The following is a 17074-nucleotide window of genomic DNA, read 5'->3' as shown; positions in this document are numbered from 1 at the left end:
TTCTAGGGCAAGAGGATTGAAGGATGTCCATTTAGAACTGAGATGCGGAGAAATTACTTTAGTCAGAGGGTGGTAAATCAGTGGAATTCGTTGCCACGAGTGGCAGTGGTGGCCAAGTCATTGGGTGTATTTAAGGCAGAGATAGATAGGTTCTTGATTATCCAGGGCATCAAAGGGTTTGGGGTGAAGGCAGGGGAGTGGGGATGACTGGAAGAATTGGATCAGCCCATGATTGAATGGCGGAGCAGACTCAATGGGCCAAATGGCCTACTTCTGCTCCTATATCTTATGGTCTTATGGTCTCCTAGCAACAGTTTTTAAGGAAGAAATTGCTTCATTACTTTGGTTTGAAACCATCATGAATATTCCAGTCACTCTTCTCTACAACCTAAAGAGCTTGTTTTCCCACATTTCCATTTTTGATGAAGGGCTCTTGACTTGAAAGATAAATTCCCCTGGATGACATTTGAGCTACCAAGTGCTCTTAACATTTTGTGTTTGTGTTTTGGATTTCTAGTGTCGACACTTTTTTTTTGCTAAAATGAGCAGAATATATTATGAAAGTAGTCTTGGATTAGAGTGTAGAATTGTTAATTAACAGAGCACTTGTAAAAATAGATACGACTGGGTAAACCCAACAAGGATTTATGAAAGAGAAATCATCTTTGATGAATATGAAGAGCCATTTAACACAGAGTCGGATAGGTATGAGAAGTATCAGTGGACATAATACAGTATTTAAATATTTAAAAGCAGGTAATGGACGACAGTACATGAGGTTACTACAGATTAGGGCTCATGAGTCTTAAAGTAACATTAATAGTAGTTTATGCATAACAAGAATGGGTGTCATTTTCAGGGAGGCAAACTATAACTAGTGGGCTACCAATAATATCAGCACATGGACCTTGGCTAGTTATATAACCTTTTACTTAGCTGATAGAACCTGGTATAACACGTCCAACATGTTAATGATATAAAACCAGCTGGAAAACTAAACCAAGGGGTAAGAAAGTATAAAAATAGATTAATTGACTGGATAAAAAAATTGTAACACAGTGAGTATAATAGAGAGCAATGTTGAAAAAAAAAGTAAAGTGGACGCTTTAAATCAGAATGGTGGGAAAATGGCGGATGTTTATATACACAAATATCTGGATGTTCTGGGAGAGAAATCACAGAAAATTAGACCATAAGACAAAGGAGCAGAAGTAGGCCATTCGGCCCATCGAGTCTGCTCCGCCATTTTATCATGAGCTGATCCATTTTATCCTATTTAGTCCCACTGCCCTGCCTTCTCACCATAACTTTCGATGCCCTGGCTACTCAGATACCTATCAATCTCTGCCTTAAATACACCCAATGACTTGGCCTCCACTGCTGCCCGTGGCAACAAATTCCATAGACTCACCACCCTCTGACTAAAAAAATTTCTTCGCATTTCTGTTCTGAAAGGGCGCCCTTCAATCCTGAAGTCATGCCCTCTCGTACTGGACTCCCCCATCATGGGAAACAACTTTGCCACATCCACTCTGTCCATGCCTTTTAACATTCAAAATGTTTCTATGAGGTCTCCCCTCATTCTTCTAAACTCCAAGGAATACAGTCCAAGAGCGGACAAACGTTCCTCATATGTTAACCCTCTCATTCCCGGAATCATTCTAGTGAATCTTCTCTGTACCCTCTCCAACGTCAGCACATCCTTTCTTAAATAAGGAGACCAAAACTGCCCACAGTACTCCAAGTGAGGTCTCACCAGCGCCTTATAGACCCTCAACGTCATATCCCTGCTCCTATACTCTATTCCTCTAGAAATGAATGCCAACATTGCATTCGCCTTCTTCACTACTGACTCAACCTGGAGGTTAACTTTAAGGGAATCCCAAGTCCCATTGCATCTCAGAACTTCGAATTCTTTCCCCATTTAAATAATAGTCTGCCCGTTTATTTTTTCTGCCAAAGTGCATAACCATAAACTTTCCAACATTGTACTTCATTTGCCACTTCTCTGCCCATTCTTCCAATCTATCCAAGTCTCTCTGCAGACTCTCCGTTTCCTCAGCACTACCGGCCCCTCCACCTATCTTCGTATCATCAGCAAACTTAGCCACAAAGCCACCTATTCCATAATCCAAATCGTTGATGTACAATGTAAAAAGAAGTGGCCCCAACACTGATCCCTGTGGAACACCACTGGTAACCGGCAGCCAACCAGAATAGGATCCCTTTATTCCCACTCTCTGTTTCCTGCCAATCAGCCAAAGCTCTACCCATGTATGTAACTTTCCTGTAATTCCATGGGCTCTTATCTTGTTAAGTAGCCTCATGTGTGGCACCTTGTCAAAGGCCTTCTGAAAATCCAAATATACAACATCCACTGCATCTCCCTTGTCTAGCCTACTGGTAATTTCCTCAAAAAATTGTAATAGGTTTGACAGGCAGGATTTTCCTTTAAGGAATCCATGCTGAGTTCTGCCTATCTTGTCATATGCCTCCAGGTACTCTGTAATCTCATCCTTGACAATCGACTCCAACAACTTCCCAACCACCGATGTCAAGCTAACAGGTCTATAATTTCCTTTTTGCTTCCTTGCCCCCTTCTTAAATAGCGGAGTGACATTTGCAATCTTCCAGTCTTCCGGAACCATGCCAGAATCTATCGACTTTTGAAGGATCATTGCTAATGCCTCCGCAATCTCCACAGCTACTTCCTTCAGAACACGAGGGTGCATTCCATCTGGTCCAGGAGATTTATCGACCTTTAGCCTATTCAGCTTCCTGAGTACTTTCTCTGTGGTAATTGTGACTGCGCACACTTCTCTTCCCTGCCACCCTTGAGTGCCCAGTATCCTGCTGTCTTCCTCAGTGAAGACTGATGCAAAATACTTGTTCAGTTCCTCTGCCATCTCCTCATCTCCCATTACAATTTCTCCAGTATCATTTTCTATCGGTCCTATATCTACTCTCACCTGTCTTTTACTCTTTATATACTTGAAAAAGCTTTTAGTATCCTCTTTGATATTATTTGCTAGTTTCCTTTCATAGTTAATCTTCTCTCTCTTAATGACCTTCTTGGTTTCCTTTTGTAAGGTTTTAAAAACTTCCCAATCCTCTGTCTTCCCACTAATTTTTGCTTCCTTGTATGCCCCCTCTTTTGCTTTAACTTTGGCTTTGACTTCTCTTGTCAACCATGGTTGCATCCTTTTTCCACTCGAAAATTTCTTCTTTTTTGGAATATACCTGTCTTGCACATTCCTCGTTTCTCGCATAAACTCCAGCCACTGCTGCTCTGCCATCTTTCCCGCCAGTGCCTCTTTCCAGTCAACTTTGGCCAGTTCCTCTCTCATGCCACTGTAATTTCCTTTACTCCACTGAAACACCGACACATCAGATTTCAGCTTCTCTTTTTCTAATTTCACAGTGAACTCAATCATGTTATGATCACTGCCTCCTAAGGGTTCCTTCACCTCAATCTCTCCAATCACCTCCGGTTCATTACACAATACCCAATCCAGTACAGCCGATCCCCTAGTGGGCTCAACAACAAGCTGTTCTAAAAAGCCATCTCGCAGACATTCTACAAATTCTCTCTCTCGAGATCCAGTGCTGACCTGATTTTTCCAATCTACTCGCATGTTAAAATCCCCCACAATTATCATAACACTGCCCTTCTGACAAGCCTTTTCTATTTCCAGTTGTAATTTGTAGTCCACATCCCTGCAGCTGTTTGGAGGCCTATAAATAACTGCCATCAGGGTCCTTTTACCCCTGCTATTTCTCAGCTCAACCCATAAAGATTCTGCACCTTCCGATCCTATATCACCTCTTTCTAATGATTTAATATCATTTCTTACCAATAAAGCCACGCCTCCCCCTCTGCCTACCTTCCTATCCTTCCAATACACCGTGTATCCTTGGACGTTCAGCTCCCAGAGACATGCATCCTTTAGCCAGATCTCAATGATGGCCACAGTATCATACCTGCCAATCTGTAGCTGTACAACAAGATCATCCACCTTATTCCTTATGCTGCGTGCATTTAAGTACAACACCTTAAGACCAGTATTTGATACTTTTTGCTTTGATTTCACTGCAACTTTATTGCACTGCAACTCATCCCAATGGCTACACATTTTGACAAAATTGACTTGCAAGTGTGACAAACAGTTAGTAAAGCAAATGTCTTTATTACAAGAGAATTTAAACAAAATAGGAGTTTTAAATGCCTTTTATAGGGTCCTGGGTTGAAACCAGATATGCCGTTCAGTTTTAACCCAAGGAAGAAAATACTCTTCAAAGCTGGCACAGTTGACGTTGTCCAATCTCTTTCTGGGACTGGGAGAATTGACCTTGGAATTAAGATCAAGTTGGCAGGATCTACATTCCCTGATGTTTAGAAAAATTGGAGAAGTTCACACTTAAACTTGTAAAATTCTTAAAGGGCTTGGCAGGAACATTCTCCGAACACGGATTCCTGCTTAGAATTTAGGACAGAAATAAAATGAAATCTGTTTGATTTTCCATACGTTTGTGGTGATTGTACAATGGATATGTTGAAGACTAATCAGATTTTTAGATAATAGCATGATGAACGGACATATAGATACTACAGCAATGTGCAATTGAAATAGATAACCACCTGCAATTTTATCAGATGTTTGAATGGGGAAATGGCCTGCTCATACCTTATGCTGTTTTCTTCGGTAATATATTTCAATCATCCGCTCAGCTGGATCATTGTAAATCTGCACTATGCTGCAATTTGCAACAGGCCATATTAGAATCTATAATATGAATTCAGTAAATTTAGTTCGCAGATCAACATGCACCAAGTGGTTTAGTATTTTAATCTGTCAGAAAATGCATTGTCTTTTTTTTCCTTCTTGATTAATTTGTATGTGGATATTTATTTATTTGGGGCTGCATAACCAAGTACAACAAAACAAAAATAGGTGCAAGAGTCAACTTATGTGAGACTGTGTTTACCAAATACTGCTCTGCTCACTAAACTGTGGTAAAGGGAACATCTACATTTACTTATTATAAATTATGCATTGGGATAAACCACAACACCAGCAGAAACATATAATATTCACAGTAAAATTTTCTTAAAAACTCTGTCATCACATACTGTTTGGAACTTGGTTATTAATGGTCCATTGTATTGTCTCAAAGGCGGGCTGTCCTCAGCTTCACTGCTGTCCAAGCCAGTATTATTTGAATCTGTACCTGCTGATCCTTCTGCAGAACTTTGCATATTTTTTCTAAAAAAAAATAGAAACAGATCTTCTTGCAGATTTAGACTCAACTATTTTTCTTCCAGTATTTAAAAGTAAAACAGTTAGGATTTTATTTTATTTACATACAAATGTACCTTAGTACATTGTGCTGTATTTTTGTTATGAAAAGAGCAAAGTCGAAACATGCAAACCTTGTTGTGCAGGTTTCTGAAAGACCAGATTTTCTTCCTTTTCTATTTCCTATACATTTTTCTTTATGCGTCATATTATCACGATTCCCAGTCCTGTAACCCCTGAAACAAAATGTGAAAATATTGTATATTGTGAAATTCACATTTGACAAATTCTGGTGTCATACTACACACACAAAGCCACCCACCTAACCCCACCCCCCCCCATGTTTTGAAAGAAACACATCTCTTAATGGATTTCTAATATTTTGGTCACTGCAATAATTTTTTTAAACTATATAAATAAGGACATAAATAATCTTCCAGAAATAGTAGGGGACAGAGGGTCCAGTGAGATGGAGGAACTGAGCGAAATACATGTTAGTAGGGAAGTGGTGTTAGGTAAATTGAAGGGATTAAAGGCAGATAAATCCCCAAGGCCAGATGGTCTGCATCCCAGAGTGCTTAAGAAAGTAGCCCAAGAAATAGTGGATGCATTAGTGATAATTTTTCAAAACTCGTTAGATTCTGGACTAGTTCTTGAGGATTGGAGGGTGGCTAATGTAACCCTACTTTTTAAAAAAGGAGGGAGAGAGAAACCGGGGAATTATAGACCAGTTAACCTAACGTCAGTGGTGGGGAACTGCTGGAGTCAGTTATCAAAGATGTGATAACAGTACATTTGGAAAGCGGTGAAATCATCGGACAAAGTCAGCATGGATTTGTGAAAGGAAAATCATGTCTGATGAATCTCATAGAATTTTTTGAGGATGTAACTAGTAGAGGGATAGGGGAGAACCAGTGGATGTGGTATATTTGGATTTTCAAGAGGCTTTTGACAAGGTCCCACACAGGAGATTAGTGTGCAAACTTAAAGCACACAGTATTGGGGGTAAGGTATTGATGTGGATAGAGAATTGGTTAGCAGACAGGAAGCAAAGAGTGGGAATAAACGGGACCTTTTCAGAATGGCAGGCGGTGACTAGTGGGGTACCGCAAGGCTCAGTGCTGGGACCCCAGTTGTTTACAATATATATTAATGACTTGGATGAGGGAATTAAATGCAGCATCTCCAAGTTTGCGGATGACACGAAGCTGGGTGGCAGTGTTAGCTGTGAGGAGGATGCTAAGAGGATGCAGGGTGACTTGGATAGGTTGGGTGAGTGGGAAAATTCATGGCAGATGCAATTTAATGTGGATAAATGTGAAGTTATCCACTTTGGTGGCAAAAATAGGAAAACAGATTATTATCTGAATGGTGGCCGATAAGGAAAAGGGGAGGTGCAACAAGACCTGGGTGTCACTATACACCGGTCATTGAAAGTGGGCATGCAGGTACAGCAGGCAGTGAAAAAGGCGAATGGTATGCTGGCATTTATAGCGAGAGGATTCAAGTACAGGAGCAGGGAGGTACTACTGCAGTTGTACAAGGCCTTGGTGAGACCACACCTGGAGTATTGTGTGCAGTTTTGGTCCCCTAATCTGAGGAATGACATCCTTGCCATAGAAGGAGTACAAAGAAGGTTCAACAGATTGATTCCTGGGATGGCAGGACTTTCATAAGAAGAAAGACTGGATGAACTAGGCTTGTACTCGTTGGAATTTAGAAGATTGAGGGGGGATCTGATTGAAACCTATAAAATCCTAAAGGGATTGGACAGGCTAGATGCAGGGGGATGGTTCCCGATGTTGGGGAAGTCCAGAACGAGGGGTCACAGTTTGAGGATAAGGGGGAAGCCTTTTAGGACTGAGATTAGGAAAAGCTTCTTCACACAGAGAGTGGTGAATCTGTGGAATTCTCTGCCACAGGAAACAGTTGAGGCCAGTTCATTGGCTATATTTAAGAGGGAGTTAGATATGGCCCTTGTGGCTACGGGGATCAGGGGGTATGGAGGGAAGGCTGGGGCGGTGTTCTGAGTTGGATGATCAGCCATGATCATAATAAATGGCGGTGCAGGCTCGAAGGGCCGAAGGGCCTTCTCCTGCACCTATTTTCTATGTTTCTATATGCTGATGAATGTTTTTTAAAAAATCAAAGTTTATTTTCAAGCTTTGTGTTTCTTATATTACTTTAAAAACAGCTTTTTTTGTCTTCTGGTACTTCAGATGTTGGCCTTGTTACAGCTGCGATGATATATCAAATCCTTAAGCTTAATATCTCAAATTTCCTTACAACAAAGGAGGCTGCACTACACTTTAATCCTACGTGCTCTCATTTATTCTTCCCCACATCTTCTCTCCTCAGTTCTCATCCATCCATCTAAAACAGGAACAACTCAGTGACCAAATAACCTGCCAATAGGTCTTTGGGATGTGCGAGGAAACAGATGCACTAAAGGGAAAACTAAGGACTTGCGGGAAGAATGTCAAAGTTGAAAGTAAATGGAGAAATTTCACATGGACAGCACCCAAGATCTGAAATGCGGCTGTAAGACCATGACAACAGGCTTGCCTGCTGCTGCCTCACAGTGCTGCCAGGAAAAAGACTGTTCAATAAACATTACTTTTCACTATAAATTTAGTGATTGCCTTTAATTTGTTGATTAACCAAGCTAATATCAAAAACTATAATCCAATTGAGTATGTTAAATTATTAATAAAAGTTCTTATATTTTCAGGGCCTAAATTTACACTTACCAGTACATAAGCTAAACACAATAAGAGCACTGTGCATTAATTATTGAAATCAAATGAAGGCAAATGTGAAAAAAGTAATGAACTTTAATGTTGAAAGATAACAGAATTAAAAATAATTTCTGGTTTTAGATACAAAGGCTAGTAAGGTAAATATTTAAACATCCCTGAAAGCAAAACATTGAGAACTCTGATCTATTTTCAGATTCAGTATAAGAGATGAAATTTCTTACCTTATTGCCAATGGCAGATTGCTGGGTATGGGAACATATTCCCTCTGCCAATGAAATCCATTCAATTTAAGAGTTTTCTTCCTCGCCATAAAGTAGTCAGCAATATGAGAAATTGGCACTTGCTGCTCTTTTACGTCATTCTCTTGAACAACAGCAGAGTTGATTTTTGGAAGATGTGGGATGGTCGTGTGCATGTTGGTTCTGCTTTCTGGAACACCACTAGGAGGATGCTTTGATGTAGCCAATAAGTCATCTAAAACATGTGTTTTTTATATTTAAAAAGTTGTGGAAAAAAACAAGATCTGTGTTTCTTATTCCTACTTGGAAGCATACCTTTTATTCCCACAATCTCCAGAGGAATTAAAAATGTTGCAATTCTGCCCATTTTCCTTAGCAATGAATTGGTAATTCTGCCCAGAATTGCACTGGAATATTTTTCTTGGTGAATTTTCATACTTGCCACAACATTAAAATGTTTTATTTTATATTAAATTTTCAAGTTTTTGACTCATTAGAAAACCATTCTGGCTGTAAAGAAGCTCCCAAGCCCAGTTCCCACTCCAAGCTCACAGCCTGCATTATTCTTGGTTGCAAAATATTAACTACTCACCCAAGTACCTTTGAAATGCAATGAGGCTTCCTGCTTCAACCACTCATCTAGCAGTGAATACCAGGCCAGCAGCATTCCATGAGTGTTAATAAAATTTCAAAACCCCTCTAACCTCTCTGCAACTCCAAATCGATTTGGACATAGGCATTAGAATTTTATATTGGAGCCTCTGGGGTACCAGGAAACAAAGCAAGGCAGCAAGGACCGCAGCAAATGGCAAGCCTGATTTGATACGTACACAGAAAAGACTGCAGGTGTTAGTTTCTAGAACAACATGAAGTGCTGGAGGCACTCAGCGAGCCAGGGAACACCTATGGAGGGAAATGCACAGTTAACATTTTGGGTCGAACAAAGGATCTCAACTTGATATGTCAACTGTCCATTTCCCTCCTTATTTGTAGTCTCATGTGCATGTAGAAAATAGTTAACTTCTACTTCTAGCCACTAAATCTGTCACAACCGGCACTTTTTGATTGAAAGAGTACAAGTACAGAAAGAACCATTGCCTCCAAACAGGATTTGTATGGCTTGTCACAGCCTTGTCTTGGACTAGGAAAAGTGCTGTAACGCACAGTTTGTACTGGAGAGAAGGGGAGAGAGGTAGGTCAGCACTGATACACCTCAGTTGCCTGTGGTTGGGTATCTGAGGGAACAACACAGGAAGTGTTGTGGATGTGTTTCAAATTGTCAGTGTGAGCTGTGTGTGGAGGGCAGGTTCTGCACAGGGTTAGTTCCGATGCTCAACTTCAGGGGATTCTTCTACTTTTGCTTGTGTACAAATTGGGGTGGATTCACAAACTTGGCACAGAGCAGAACTGGCCCCATGCAACTTTTGTGGGCTCAGCGGTTAATATTCTGGGTGTAATTTCTGTGACACTGTAATTACCTTTGGGATCAATAAAGTATCTATCTAATTTGTTGACTTTTTATTGCTTGCACAATTTGTTCCTTTTTATCCGCACATTATGTGTTTGACGGTCTTTGTTGTGTGGGTTTTTCTTAATGGGTTCTATTGTGTTTCATTGTTTTGTGGCTGCCTGCAAGAAGACGAATCTCAAGGTTGTATATAGTATATATAGTTCAATAATAAAAATGTTTAATTTATATTTTTTTTGATTTTATGTGCCTGTGATGCTGCTGCAACTGTGTTTTGCATTGTATGTGTGCATATGACAATAAACTTGCCTTTGACTTGAGTACTTGGATGGTGTTAGCGGCTGCTGATAGCTGAACTATCCCATTGCCTGTATTGTTGCCCAAGATTGCTGGATGTAGTCATGAATTAGAGGCTTAATTTAAAAGCCAGCATTTGCAGGTAAAATATTATGCTTGGGACAGGTAGTAGAGAAGGGGTGCTGGAATTTGGGGGGGGGGGGGGGAAAATGGCTGGCGAGGATGGAGACACACCCAGCCTTGAGACGCCAGGTAAGGTCATTTGATTCCACACAATTGGTTTATTGATCATTACAGAAGGTCTCTCTGGTGCCTCCTGCTCTGCTTCCTGTGCCTTCCACTTTTCCCAACAATAATTTCCCTCTCCCTGACCCTTTCCCGCTCTCAGTCCACAAAAGAAACCTATATGAGAATCAGGTTCATCATCACTCAAATAAGACATGTTTATGTGCAATATATAAAATTACTACAGTCTTTACCTTAGCTATATATATGTGCCTAAGACTTTTTGCACAGTACTGTACTTACCTAGATAGCTTTTGTGTAATGAATTCTTAAAATAGCACATTATTTTAGATTGTGATTATGAAGACACGCAGTCCTCTTTTATTGTCATTTAGTAATGCATGCATTAAGAAATGATACAATATTTCCTCCGGTGTGATATCACAAAAACACAGGACAGACCAAGACTGAAAAAAACTAACAAAACCACATAATTATAACATATAGTTACAACAGTGCAACAATACCATAACTTGATGAAGAAGTCCATGAGCACAGTAAAAGTTCAAAGTCTCTCAAATGTCCCACATCTCAGGCAGATGGGAGAAGGAAGAAAAACTCTCCCTGCCATACCCGACCACGGTCCGACTCTGAGTCATCCGAAAACTTCGAGCTCTGATCAGCTCTCCGACAGTGAGTACTGAGCGCCATCTCAGTATTTCAAATAGAGTAAATCTCCCATTAGTTGTTGATTATTATTGCAAGTGTAGTTAATCTAAAGAGCCAATCCTGATATTTTTATAAGAATATGAAAAATGCAAGCACTTTAATTAGTCTCAAAGACAACAATGAACTGATTTCTGCAGGTAAGGTCACGTTGAAAAACTTGCATGAAATTTAAAATTCATAAAATTCAACTTTACCTGCAACTCTCAACTGTCCCTGCGATTTTATCGGTCTTTTGTACAGTCTGATAGGATTCTGTGAATGTGTTAAAATTTAAAGTTCAGTATTCAAATACTGAATCATACCATTGAGAATCTGAAAAAGTGCAACAAACAAGCTCAGTAAGTCAGGAACAACACACACAGAATGCTGGGGAAACTCAGCAAGTCAGGTGAATGCTTGACCTGCTGAGATCCCCCAGCAATTTTTGAGAATGTTGCTCAAGATTTCCAGCATCTGCAGAATCCCTTGTGTTTTATAATAAGTCAGAAATGTGTATTTTATGTTGGTAGATATAGTCATTACTCACTGTATGAAATTTTGATAAATATATTGCAAAAGTAACCACAAAATTTACTTGACGCAATATTCATTGTCAGTCTTTAGCTGACTCTGGCATAAAAAGATATGATTTTTGTTTCAATACTAAATTTATTCTGAAAATGTGGATCTGATTTCACAACTGTCAACTGAAGCCTGGGATGACTCTAGGTGCAATATTAATTACTAATTGTTACAGGCCTACTATTTTTAGTGACAAACAGAAATAATGTTAAAAATGATACAGTAAACACACACTCCCAACAATATGACATTAAAATTTAATGTATTTCAACAGGAAAAAGTCTATTTTATAAGAAGTTTATTTTATAAAACTTATAATAAAGTATTACCAGAAATGAATTATTTACTTAGGTAAATAATTTAGACTATTATTTCCACTTATAATCTAATTGGACTTACAGACATCTCCTTCTGCAGTTTTCGTTCACTAGTTAATTTAGTCTTCTCAGCAACTCTCTTTTCACTTTTTCTTATAATAGTTTTAAGAATGTTGAAAATCTGATGGATAAATGAAGATGCAAAAATACAGCACTTTACTGAATTGACAAAGCAAAGTTCAGTGAAATAATTTACAAGTTACTCAGTAATTTGCAGTTTGGTAAGATTAAGAAACAAACTTCAAAGTTGTTGGTGAACGCAGCAGGCCAGGCAGCATCTGTAGGAAGAGGTGCAGTCGACGTTTCAGGCCGAGACCCTTCATCAGGACTAACTGAGGGAAGAGTGAGAGATGCCCCATCTCCCCCTCGTACCCCATCTGTTATTTATTTTTATACACACATTCTTTCTCTCACTCTCCTTTTTCTCCCTCTGTTCCTCTGAATATACCCCTTGCCCATCCTCTGGGTTCCCCCCGCCCTTGTCTTTCTTCCCGGACCTCCTGTCCCATGATCCTCTCGTATCCCTTTTGCCAATCACCTGTCCAGCTCTTGGCTCCATCCCTCCCCCTCCTGTCTTCTCCTATCATTTTGGATCTCCCCCTCCCCTTCCCACTTTCAAATCTCTTACTCACTCTTCCCTCAGTTAGTCCTGACGAAGGGTCTCGGCCCAAAACGTCGACTGTACCTCTTCCTGGAGATGCTGCCTGGCCTGCTGCGTTCACCAGCAACTTTGATGTGTGTTGCGAGAACAATCAAACACTCTTTATACGGTAACATCAGTTTGTCAACAGCAGCAGGTAGGCTACCAATTCACCTGCTTGGTCATGGAGATTTTGTTAACTCCTTGGACACTGCTGCAAACACCATGTCAAAGATTAACGTCATGGGCTCCTTCAAGCAACCTGGCAGATATACCACAAAAAGACTTGGCAGACAATCATGAGAAAAGGTTCTTCAGTTTCCAAGTTCAATTCCATGCATTGTGCACACTATGCCTAGGTACTGCAAGGTCCTGACAATGCAAGTTCCAAACACCAGCTGCCTCCGATAGGATTTTTATATCCCCCCCACCTTGTAATTCAGACCATGACACAGTATTCAATCATCGTCTTGTGTTCCCTATTCACCAGGAATTTAACAAGTCTAGTCATCTCGATATTGTGACAACATGAGCTGCTCGAAGACTATTTGACTGGCAATCACACTGGATTACTTGCCAACTTCCTGAAAAATTGTAGTTCGAATAAAACTCCAAAGTCCGACACCTTCCAGAACGAAACAGCTTGCAAATTGGCTGTCCTTCCATCTATAAACTGCACTGTGTTGTAGTTACCTGCCAAGGTCAGTTACATCACAACCACTAAATCGGTAATCTCCAGTACTGTACTACGGAGGACAACAGACAAATGCGAACACTACATCCAGCAAATTCAGCTCCAAATGACATACCATCCAGAACTGGAATAACTATTCTTCATGATCAGCACATCCACGTCCTAAAGACCCTTGTGAATAACACTGTGGACAGGCCCTCACTAGCAGGTCTGCGGCAGTTCATACTCCAGCAGCTTCTCTAGGGCAATACGCAACTACAATCACATGCAATAACTTCTTTTTACAAACTGTTATACACTTTCAAATCTACTTGAAATTCCACTTCCGGAAAACATTATGTTGAATTTTCATATTTAAACTTTTTAATGTGAAATATGGTATCTTCAAGTTTATGTCTGGCGTGAACTTTTGAACTTTTCTTTTTTACAAGTTGGGCTATGGTTTTGGTATTGGAGGAAGACTTATTTGAGACTCTTCAGCAGAAATCTTTACTGTCATCTTGTTTCAAATCTAGAAGGATGCTCATTGCAACAGACAAATTTCCATGCCCTACTAAAGCCAAGTCAAGGTTATTAATGTAAGTATGAATGTTGGGAAGTAGCTTTGATGTGATTTTGTGGTTGCAGATATGTCACCAAAACTGACCGATTTCGAAATAAGCGTAAATAAATAGCACTGCTCCTGTTCAGCTTGCTCCAAGATGCAAGGAAAACGGTTCATCCTTTCGTAGACTTCTTGAATGTACTCTTCTCCATCCAATACAAATAGTTGCTAATATTTATTGTAGTGTCAGTACAGTACACTATATCCAGTACTTTTTCCACTTCATTCTGTGTTACATACAGTATATTGGCAAAATGTTCTGTACTGTACTCACATGGAAACAAGTGCCTCACGCTTCTCAGACGAAAGGCTGGTCTAGCTTTACAAAAGCAGATGAGAGCAAGCTTCAGGATAATTAATCTGGCGTCTAAACTCCAAAGATGTTAAAAACATAATTTCAGAAATGGGGACAGTTGTTCGACCTATCTTTAAAATGTAACGTTGATTTAGCAGCAGCAGCGGATGCTACGGTCACATATTTCTGAGCAAAGAGATAATCGCTTGAGCACTTACTTAAACAATTGTCCAAACCCAAGCACCATCCTCAATAGGTGCCTTTCCAACATGTACCTTTAAATCACAGTAGATAAAACGTCGACGCTGCGAGATGAAGCCTGCTGTGGTATTTGTAAATGACTTCCAATAAAACCCGAGCGTTGGCTGGACCCAGTGCACAGAACATTTGCTAAACACTGAGCATGGTAGGTGTCTCATGCGCTTTAGTTACGCCTTCCAGCATGCGGTCTGAATTATGGTATTTTTGCGGGCACGGCCCCAACTCAGCAACACGCCATCCCTCGCTGGACTTGCACCACGTCGAACCGAGCTGTTTCAGAATCTTCCTCCCAAATCCAACCGCATACCACCCAACAATGACTCCACCCTTTGGTAAAGGCGTCTCATCTGTACCGTTCAACCGAAAACCAACTCTGTGGCAGAGAAATTCATAGAAGTTAATATTTCTAAAGAAGTGGAGAGTATCGCGAGAGTCCGCAGTGAGCCGGTGCGGGAATGTCGGTGCCGACCGCGGGAGGTGGGATTCCGTAGCGTCCAGCCGCCGGTGAGATCTCGGGGGCAGGAAGAGACCCGCGGAAACCACCTCCCACGGAGAAGTATGCAGTGACTCCAAATTCAACCTACAATCCCGCATTAGACCCACCAACACACACACACACGCAGTGCCGACATTCTACAATTATCTCACAAGCTCTTAATTTTGTGTTAAGACAAAGTTCAAAGTCGGGAGGAATATCCGGGATGGAATTGAGAGCGTCAAACCCAAACATCCAAAGACACACAGAAGCCCTGGGTGCGCGATCGAAGAACTCTATACTCCTGTCCTCCTCCATGATCAGCACCACCTTCCTAGTGATTTACCGCTCGTCTTGACAGCAAAGCGAAAACAGATCCACAATCCCAAGAGACTGCCCAAGAGGAATATAACTAATTTAACTAACAAACTCCAGAATGTCACAATAAGCTTTTCTAATATACCAATTGTAAAATACTTTGAAGTTGACCAACACTCACTGCGAGATTGGGATTTACTGATTCAGTTCTGCTAGAACGCTCTGCAACCCACTGGACTTTAGACAGACGCAACATTGATCAAATCCTAGTCGCTTCTCATTCGCTTTGGGCGTGACCGTCCGTCAGTCACATACCATGCCCTCGAAGCAGGAGCAAACTTTGTGCCGTGAGAAATTGAAAAGTTGGAGGTGTATACAGGTTGAACATCCCTTATCTGAAATGCTTGGGGCCGGAAGTGCCCTGATTTTTATGATTTTGAGTATATAATGAGATAGGTTAAGGATGGGACCCAGCCAAACACAAAATCTATTTATATTACATTTACAGCTTATATGGTACATATACCCTGAAGGTAGTTTTATTTAATACATGCCATAGTTCTGTGCATGAAACAATATGTACATTGAACCAGCGGAAAGGTAAACTATCACGACCTCGGGCGCCCAGGTGGACAGTCAGTATACGTTTGGCATCGCCATCATTCGCGACTCTGAATTTACCGACATGTAAGCAGTTCAGTCTTTGTTTTACACACCTGCACCTAACAGTAATTATTGCATTCCATTAATATAATGAAGGTAATGCACACAAAATGCTGGAGGAACTCAGCAGGCCAGGTAGCATCTATGGAAAAGAGTGAACAGTCGACATTCCGAACCGAGACCCTTTGTGATTAACATTAACGAAATTCGCTATGATCACTGGTGAAAACTAACAATTGCCCCTTCTCAATTGTTTGTGGTGAGATTTCCCAGCGCTTTGTGGAATTTTCCGTTTGTGGCATCATGTCAGCGTTCAAAAACAAATTAAGATTTTGGAGGTTTTCGGATAAAGGGTGCACAATTTCTACTCGTTTCTTGTCTCCTAAAATGATTAGACAATGAATAAAGTAAAACTGTCACCACGACCACCACCCCCGTTATGTCTCTTCAACATTTTCAAAGGTATTGTTGCATTATATTCAGAGTAATTGTTTAGCTTTTTTTTTTAAAAAAAAATCCTCAATGTCACAAGACTATCGCAGTGGACTACTCCTGACTTGATCTTTTGGGAAGAGGAAGATAAGACCTTAAGATATAGCAGCAGAATTAGGCCATTCCTCCTCGTCTCCGTTTTAAATATGCATCCCACTAGTCTGGGACTGTGTTCTGGTCTCAAGACCCCCCCCCCCCACTACAGGGACAGACTCTCCACATTCAGGCTAACCAGGCCTTTCAACAACTGATAGCAGATCAGTAAGATGGCAGATAATAATAGTCAATCCAAGCTATACCAGTGCCTCTCTAAACCCATCCAGATAACCACATTTCAATTTATACCGTACAGAGCTACAGAGCACTGGCCACAATAAACATCACAGCTGTAACAAATACTATAAAGTTATCTACGAGGGCAAAATGTAAAGTAAATTTATTATCAAAGTACACACATGAAACGATATTCAGCCTGAGATTCATTTTCTGTGGGCATACTCAAATCTATAGAAAAATAGACATAACAGAATCAACGAAAGGCTCCCCAGTTAGGGTGTTCAACCAGGCTACCAGACTGCACCAGACAAACTTTTGCAAATAAAGAAAAAAATTTAAATAAATAAGCAATTAATATCCAGAACCAGAGATTGGGGGGGTGGGAACGTTGACTCAGACCATGA

The 17074-nt window shown here is 40.5% G+C and overlaps 1 protein-coding gene across 8 annotated transcripts in view; it reads right to left on the bottom strand.

Moving 5' to 3' along the window:
- LOC140202552 (uncharacterized) overlaps positions 1-15621 on the bottom strand; it is a 29876-nt gene extending 14255 nt beyond the window's left edge. For 2 of the 8 annotated variants that reach the window (XM_072267536.1, XM_072267529.1), the window contains exons 1-8: positions 15421-15496; positions 14461-14819; positions 11975-12073; positions 11209-11266; positions 8278-8530; positions 5432-5533; positions 5132-5264; positions 4686-4784 (exon numbers count right to left, since the gene is read on the bottom strand). In XM_072267536.1, the coding sequence (XP_072123637.1) occupies positions 4686-4784; positions 5132-5264; positions 5432-5533; positions 8278-8530; positions 11209-11266; positions 11975-12073; positions 14461-14604 (888 nt within the window). In that variant the 5' untranslated portion in view covers positions 14605-14819; positions 15421-15496. Of the gene's footprint in view, positions 1-4685; positions 4785-5131; positions 5265-5431; positions 5534-8277; positions 8531-9125; positions 9199-11208; positions 11267-11974; positions 12074-13932; positions 14368-14403; positions 14820-15420 lie in introns of those variants that run through there. The other 6 variants (XM_072267532.1, XM_072267533.1, XM_072267530.1 and 3 more) reach the window with 5 other exon arrangements.
- Positions 15622-17074: the final 1453 nt, after the last annotated feature.

This window comes from Mobula birostris, chromosome 9 (assembly GCF_030028105.1).
Source record: "Mobula birostris isolate sMobBir1 chromosome 9, sMobBir1.hap1, whole genome shotgun sequence".
Classification (NCBI taxonomy): Eukaryota; Metazoa; Chordata; class Chondrichthyes; order Myliobatiformes; family Myliobatidae; genus Mobula; species Mobula birostris.
The sequence above is the reverse complement of the archived record's forward strand: the minus strand, read 5'-3'. Positions and strand labels throughout refer to the sequence as shown.